The 8,033-nt window shown below is 42.6% G+C and overlaps 1 protein-coding gene across 1 annotated transcript in view; it reads right to left on the bottom strand.

The window, feature by feature from the left end:
- FAM189A1 (family with sequence similarity 189 member A1) overlaps positions 1-8,033 on the bottom strand; it is a gene marked incomplete at its 5' end in the record, with an annotated part of 549,899 nt that overhangs the window by 28,324 nt on the left and 513,542 nt on the right. Inside the window, 2 exons of the mRNA XM_019503830.1 lie at positions 6,193-6,328; positions 7,124-7,284. Coding sequence (XP_019359375.1) covers positions 6,193-6,328; positions 7,124-7,284 — 297 coding nt within the window. The remainder of the gene's footprint in view (positions 1-6,192; positions 6,329-7,123; positions 7,285-8,033) is intronic.

Below are 8,033 nucleotides of genomic sequence, written 5' to 3'. Positions count from 1 at the left end.
TGGTGGGGGGGAATGTGGTGGGGTGTGTGCATGTAGGAGTGTGGCTCTCCCCAGAGGCATGTGGGTGTATGTGAGAGATGTGGGGGTATGGCTGGGTGAAGTGTTTGTGGGGTGCGTGCTTGTGTGTAGGGGAGTGTGTGGCTGCAGGGTTTGTGGGGAAGGGTTTGAGAGTATGTGAGGTATGCATGGGAGCTCCTTGCGCGCAACCCCCTGAGCCGGTCAGCACCTGCCGTTGCCCCTGCCCTGCAACAGCCCGGAGCCCATGCTCCACCACAAGCAGTGCACAGCCCCATTCCTTCCCTGTGCCTACTCCACACCACCTGCCCTTGGCACATCCTGCCACCCCCAGGGCATGCAGTGGGGCTGCAGTGGTTCCATGGCAGGACTGCGTTTCTAGGCAGCCCATAAGGTGGCAGATCCTTCTGCCTACCACCACCATTGCCCCCAGCTATGCAGTACCACTGGGGACCTGCACGACACAACCCTGACCCCAAGAGCCCCACGCCTCCTTTGGGCTCACCTGTTTGGGCTGAGCAGCAACAGCGGTGCTAGGCAAAAACTGTTGCTTGGTGCAGCGAAAAGCAGCCCCTATCCCTCACTGCCGCTGGGCAGTTCCTGCTGCAGCCACCTGGAGCTCACACCACACCAGGCTCCCCTGCATGTCTGTCACTGCTGCCTCTGGGCTGCCCAGAGTGGCAGCAGTGACAGTGCAGAGCAGCTACAGGGCACCCTGGCACAGCGCAGGCTCTAGGCAGCTGCACCAAGAACTGCACCCTCAGGATTAGTAAAACTAATTCTTGTCTTCCTGGTTTACATTTTAAATCAGACTAAGTTGTGTATGCTGTGTTATACTGGGCTGTATCTTAGCTTAGGCAAAGATTTTTGGTGGTTCCCTGTTGTATGCTTTGCAAATTGCTGTGTTCAATACTTGCTTGCTTTAGAGAAAGGACTTTTTCCCTATCCCCACTCCTTAGACTGGCAGCCTCCCATCCCCTCTCCCCCCTGCTGGTGGCTGGCATCAAATGTGTTGAGCTAGCCCTGGCTAATGCCTGGCCATGCCCTCTCTGCTCCAGCAGGAAGGGGTGAGGACTTTAGAGGACGTTTCTCTTCCCTACCCTTTGGCAGTGGCTAGCAGGCATACTCTGGTGTCCCCCAGCTTCTGGCTTGAGCCACTGTAGGCATGTGGCTGCATTTCTTGATTTAACAGAGAATACCTGTTTAGTTATTAATCAGTTTAAACTGTGAGGCACAGACTAACCTGGAAAGAGTGAATCAATTCAGGCTCAGGCTTTTTGAATGTCTGCCCCTAGCCAGGATGTGCAGAAGCAGAATATAAGGAGAGAGAAATTAGAATACAAAAGACAAAGGAGCAGGGAGGGGCAGAGAGGAGAAGGGAGGGCAGGAGAGGTGGGGAGAGAGAGAGAAGGAGAAAAGGAGAGAAAAGCAAAGAAGCAGTAAAGTCATAGGAACAAAGAGGGTCACAAAAGCTAATGCAGGTAATGAAATAAAAATCCATAGTCCCTGTTTAAACTATACTTGACACAGTCCAGTTTGTGGATGATGTCTTTTTCCATAATTTCCCCTTCAAACCATTTCCATTGTTGTTGTTTGTTTTTTTTTAATTTTTCTGCCTGAGAACAGCACTCCTGAGGTCGACCATGGAGTACCCAGGAAAATTGAAGTTTTCTGCCACAGGCTTTTGTATCTTTCTGCAGCCAATGTCATAACAGTGTTCATTCATTCTTACACAAAGAAATTGCCCTATCTGTCCACTGTAGACAGGAGAGGTGTACTGTAAACAGGTGATGGCATATATGGCATTAGCAGAGTTGCAGGTGAATGAAACTTGGATGTTGTATTCCTTGTTATTACTGTATTTACTTGACCATAAGACAGCCCTGATTATAAGACAACCCCCCAGTAATTAGATTGTATACTTGGAAAATTTATAAATTTGTTATAATTTTTCAGGTACAGAATCTAATTATTGGAGGCTTGCCTTGAATTTGTCCTCCTCCCACTGCTACAGCAGGGAAAATACACCTGGAAGGGCCAGGTGGCCCCCTTGCCCTCTTCCCACTCCCCACCAGCTTCTTCTTGCTGCAGACTCTGCTCTCCCTGAGAACATGGGAATGAGAGACAAATTTGAAAAAACTGACTTTGAAATCAATGTGTCTGTAGTAACTGGTGTATAGACAAATTACTATGGGTACCCATAGACTTAGTTCATCCAGAATCGATGCATTTTACTTTTGAAACTGCAGCACATTTTAGCACAACATGAGCATACTTTTAAGTAGCCCTATTGTTCTTTTGCTGAAGTGGGGGCTGGCTTTGTTCAATATCTTCATCAATGAGTGAACAATGGGATGGACTGCACCTCCACAAGGCTGCAAATGACACCAAGCTGGGGGAAGTAGTAGATACACTGGAAGGTAGAGTTAGGATTCAGAGGGTGCATCTACACAAGATGTTTTACTCAAGATTAGAGCAAATTACTGCGCAGTAAGAGTCACCATTTACACGTGCAGATGGTTACTGTGAAGTAATTGCAAGTAAATTTGCTACCTGTAAATACTCACAATTACTAACTGTGCCATATGGCCCATGTAGATGGCTGACCAGGAGCAAACTTGCTCCCAGTCAGCCAACCAGCAGTGGCTAGGAGATTGCTTTCCCCCGCTTGGAGCTTCCTTGATGCTGGGGCACTGGAGTTCAGGTGGGAACTGTACCCCACAAGTAGGGAGCTCCCAGCCCCCATTGCCCAATTGTGATTGTGGAGCAGGGGCTGGGGAGATTCCACCCAGCTGCAGCTCCACAATTGCGGAGAGGTGGCGATCATGGAACTGTGCAAGGAATGGGCTGGGAGTTTCTTCTGTGTTTCAAAAGGGAACTTTGTTAAGAGTTTTAGTCTACTCTGGTGTTGTGCTGTGGTTTCGTTCAGGAGTTGGTAAAACTGTTGGAAAGCTGTCTCTTGGCTTCTTGTATATATGCTGTTTTGTCCCTGACAACAGTGGCACCCCACTTATAAGCCTGTTGTATGACATTCTTCATCAGGTCTCTCTGAGGAACAATGTCTTGTGTTCAAAAGTAGGGGTTGGACTAGATGACCTCCTGAGGTCCCTTCCAACCCTAATTTCCTATGATTCTATGAAGACTTACAAGACATTTGCTGGCATAATTCACCCAGAGATTGGGTCCCTCAATTCTTCTCTGTCTCCATATCCTAACAGATATTGTCCTTGGAAAAGCAGTGTGAAAAGCACCGTTTTCAAGGTAATGGAATGAATTATAGTCTCACCAGTCAGCTCAGATAGACAACTGCAAATCGTATTAGAAGCAATCTCTAAAGTTAGTGCGAGCATTTAAATGTTTCTTGGATAGGAATGGAAAATCTAATTTGAAATAACTTGATAAAATTCTATAGACCTTAATCCATGCAAAAATAAACAAAAATCATGTCTTGTGTTCAGTAAAAGGCTTTATGATTATTGCTATTTAATGGGTCCTATCAGTCCTACTGTATCTAAATCTCTGCCATTATTTCCATTGGAATGTCTGCCTTTGAGGGATTTATACATTTGGTCAATTCAATTTGTATTGTGCTGTACTCTTGGTTCATTTTCTATGATAACCCTTTGCTATCCCTACATACCCTCACAGACTTTGAATTTTTATTGACTTTGGATCCAAAAGGAATGCAAATTTGGGCCACTGCTTTTAACAGAACTATATGGAGCACAAAAGTGCTATACAAGTTTCGCCTCTGCCCATGAACTTCACTTCTGCTCTTCAACATCTGTTGTCATCTTGGTCCTGAGCTCACCTGACAAGAATGGGTCGGGGACACAGTGCATAAAGAACCCAGTAGGAGATTTTAATAATCATTGTTACTTAATAATTTAAAGTCACCATTCCCATACTCACTTGAGCCCAGAGCCAATATTGAAACTGAGGTGCACAGAGATGATTCGACAGTGCATTAACACTGACTCATCTCTCAGAAAAGGCTTTTGAGCAACTTGGCCTATGAACTGGGGTTTGGTTTTGCTACTTTAATCTTCTACCCAGATAAACTGAGTTTCTTTTTTGTCATCCATGGGTGCTGGCATGCTGCTGAGGTAGCTATTTCTGTGCAAACTGCAATCTGCAATAATTGTCAGACTGCAGGGAGTAATGGGCTGGCCTCTTTCTATTTTAATATATGGAGACTCTATTTGCATAACCTCCATTTGTGTGGCTTAAAAATACTCATCTCAGAACAAATTTTTCCTTTTTACTGAATATGTTTTAAATTGGCTTTGCCATTTTTTAAATTTAGAGACAAGACACAAATATAAGAACATCATGAAACACTCCAGGGCCTTCAGATATATTTGCATTGCTGCAAAGAACGCAGGACTGAATTTCAGTAAGTAGCATTTTATAAAGGAGACAGTGTGGGCACTTCAACTTTGCTCTGCAGCAAAGAACTTCACTTCCAAGCAGTTTCAGTAGACTCATTCTACTGCAGGGGGAGTAAATCAGAGGCACAACATTTGGACTGCTGCTGCCTTCTCTAAGGTAGAAGTGAATTATGTAAGGCAGAGGCTGCTTTATGAGTTAGGGATTGTAGTGTGGCTCTTTTCACCCATATTATCTTTCTGCCTGGTGCCAAGGATCCTACCATTGTCTGCTTTCTCTGGGCACTTAGTTGCCTTGATAACCTTCCCTGCACAGGGCGAGCAGGTATGCTTTTTAATCTAATGTTTCACAATACACTGTTTTCCCTGAGTCAGAAATATCTCAAGTGATTTGTTCTCTCACACAGCCTCCTCAGTCAGCCATAGTATAGATAGGTACTTATGTGAACCATCTGTCCACTTACAGCTCTGCAAATGCACAAATAAATCTGAATGAGGCATAGTCAGTGTACTCCATTCATCAGCCTTTCTTGGGATTTTATTGAATCCAGGAGGAAATTAAAGATTCTTGAAGCAATTAAATATAGGCATGAAGCTGTTGTTATACTCTGGGAGCTGATCACACTATAATGGTGATAGCCTGACTGGGTTTGGAATTGCATGGTAGGGAATAAAAGGTAGAAAATAAAACTGAAAACTTTAAGCGTGAGATGTTTTGGATCTTTTGATAAAGCTCATAATGGAATTGTTAAGGACTCTACAGAATATTCTTATTGCTATAATACATCAGAAGCTACTGAAAATAATAACATCCAAAAGCTTAAGCAACAGCAAAATTACAAAGAAGCATAGATTCTACTTGTGGCTATCTTACAGAACACATGTCCCTATTTCTTTCCATTCATTATATTGCTGTGTACGCATACTTCCTTACCACTTAATGTAACAGATTCAAGAATCTGTTCCAAATAGTCTGTTGCCAGCTTGGAGTCTGTTCCTGGAATGTTACATGTTACAACTGGCAGAGTGTTAGTTTTGACATAGGACATAAGTCTTTCTGCCAAGACCTGGGCATTTCATTGACAAAAATCCTTGCCATCAAAGAATATGCCAATGCTTGTCCAGAATGTAATTTGAGAACTGATGCCAACTGGCAATTGAAAGTGTTTTGGGTTTTTTTAAAGATTTTTTCTTATGTGATTTAAGGTTCTCTGTAGCATTTGCAGGATTACAATTCAAAGTGCTACGTCAAATGTTATGAAAAAAATTGTATTCAGCTAACCACAGATCCCAGGACATTAAAACTGTGCATTTAATGGGTTTGCATGGCAAAGACACACATGCAGTGTTGCATTTTGTAACAGATCTTATTACTTTCTTGAATAGCAGATCTCATTTTCTACTGTACTGCTCTCACAGCTAGGGCACATTGAAGAAAAGTGGGCAATGCAGTCATCACCTTCTCAGAGCAAAGTTTTTTGTGTGTGTGTGTGCACACGCATGTGTGTGCATAATGAATGACACTAACTGAAATGCTACTTCTCAGGCATATAAATACAAGTTAGGATAATGCAATATTACCAGTGAAAGTCACATGTACTGGGAAAGGAAAAAAATCCTTTCTAAGTTAAGGACAGTAGACTGAAAACTATCCATGTGCACAATTCAAATTACATTTTATTTGCACTGTGTGTGCAAGGAACTATTTATTATCTTCTAAATTCTTTTAGCTGCTATTAAAACACTTGGGAAAGAGAATGTATCACTATTCCCTTCCAGGTTTCCTTACCTGACTAGCCAGTGTTTGTCCAATCACTGCCTCATATGGAGGGGGTAGCTCAGCTGGATATAGTATTCCTGGGCTATTAATGCTGACTTCGTATAAAGCACTGAAGGGGGAATGAGGAAAGTCCAAATGGAGACTTCTGTTAAAAACAAATGTTAAGTTGTCAGGAAATGCATGGAATTTATCTGGAAAACTAACAGCTCCCACAATGGTGGAGTAAACCAAAGCATCTCTTTAAATTCAGGGCCAACTTACAACAAAGCATTCAGAGGTACATATTAACACATGACTGGAAGGGACCTCCTGAGTCAGAAAGTCCGGTCTCCCACTGTCACAGGCACCACATCATATAATCTCCTTCATACTCATCACACTCCATCTTGAAAATGGATTTCTTTCATTACTGTATCATGCTAGCAATGTGCGCATGCTGTGGAATAGAACCCACTGAAGAGATTCATCAAACGGGTGAAACAAAGCCAAAATTCACTAGATCGTTTAAAAACTGTATTTGATGTTTGGACAAATCTAGTCTATCAGCATCAATGTCTTTCATATATTCCACTGCAAGAAACATAAAATTATAGGCAATTTCCTCAGAAGATTAAGTCTTACATTTAACTTTTGTGTATAATAGAAACAGTTATGGTGGGGTTACCTGCAAATCTGAATTCCTGTTTTATGATTATACCATGTTATCCTTGTTTTCTCTGAGTTTCCTTCTCCATCTTTGTACACTGGTGCTTATAGAAACAAACAAACATTGGAAAATGTGACCTAGCACATTTATGAAATGTGTACATCTGTGCCTCACATCCCGGGAAGAGACATCTACTATGAAGGAAGAACATTACTGGGCAGCTTGTGTAGTATAATTCAGATTTCTGTGGCCCCAGAACAGTGATAAGGAACAAGGTCAGGGACAAAGAATTACCTCTGTGCTTCTATCAGGGGAGTGCAGGTATATTCAGGAGGGTAGTAGGGCGGGGGTGGTATTGGCGGTATGAACTCATCAAAATCCAGGGTTTGATGCAGGATAGTCCCATGTGGAGTCATGCAGTCTGGGTTGGTGGAAAGTGACCTCTGTGGCAGAAACTGAAAAGGAAGAAAAGAGGCCAATGGTTTCTTCGGGTGGTAGCGATAAAAACAGATAATAATTAAACTTGACATGAAAATCCCTAGTGCCATCAAGAGGGCTACTTCTGGGAGTAAAGTGTTATTCAAGGCTGAGCAAGGATGTTAGAATCCATTCTAAAAGAAGGAAGAAGAAATTGGTGGAAGTAAAACAAGAATTGAAGGTCTCAGAAGCCAACCAATATATTCATAAATATTCAGTGGAAAAATTGCTTATTTCTGGAAGGAGAACAAACATTTCAGAATATGCAATGCCACAGCCAAAAACAGGAGTTTATTTTATAAGTTAATTTTCTTTGTAAGAGCATTAGATAATGAATGGCATAAGAGCACTGTTCAGAAATAGCGGACACTGGTTTTGCCTGTTTAAACAACTATTTGCACATTTCAATAGCCAGTTTGGAATGTATCAAATTGAAAACTGAAGGGTTCTACTTTTTTTTTTAAATAATCATTATTGCATTAATCAATTTTTCAGTTTAAAGAAAAGTAATGCCCTCCACATCCAGGAGGGGCCAGCAGGGAACTGCATGCTCAGGGGCAACCAGCACAGGTTCATCAGCGGCAGGTCCTGTCAGACCAACCTGGTGGCCTTTTACGACCAGGTCACTAAATCATTGGATGCAGGGGTGGCAGTGGATATAGTTTTCCTAGACTTCAGGAAGGCTTTTGACACTGTCTCTCACCCCATTCTCATTAGGAAGCTGGGG

The sequence above is a fragment of the Gavialis gangeticus genome, unplaced genomic scaffold (assembly GCF_001723915.1).
Source record: "Gavialis gangeticus isolate Ggan-Ray unplaced genomic scaffold, GavGan_comp1, whole genome shotgun sequence".
NCBI classification, from domain to species: Eukaryota; Metazoa; Chordata; order Crocodylia; family Gavialidae; genus Gavialis; species Gavialis gangeticus.
This window is presented reverse-complemented; position numbering and strand designations above follow the sequence as displayed.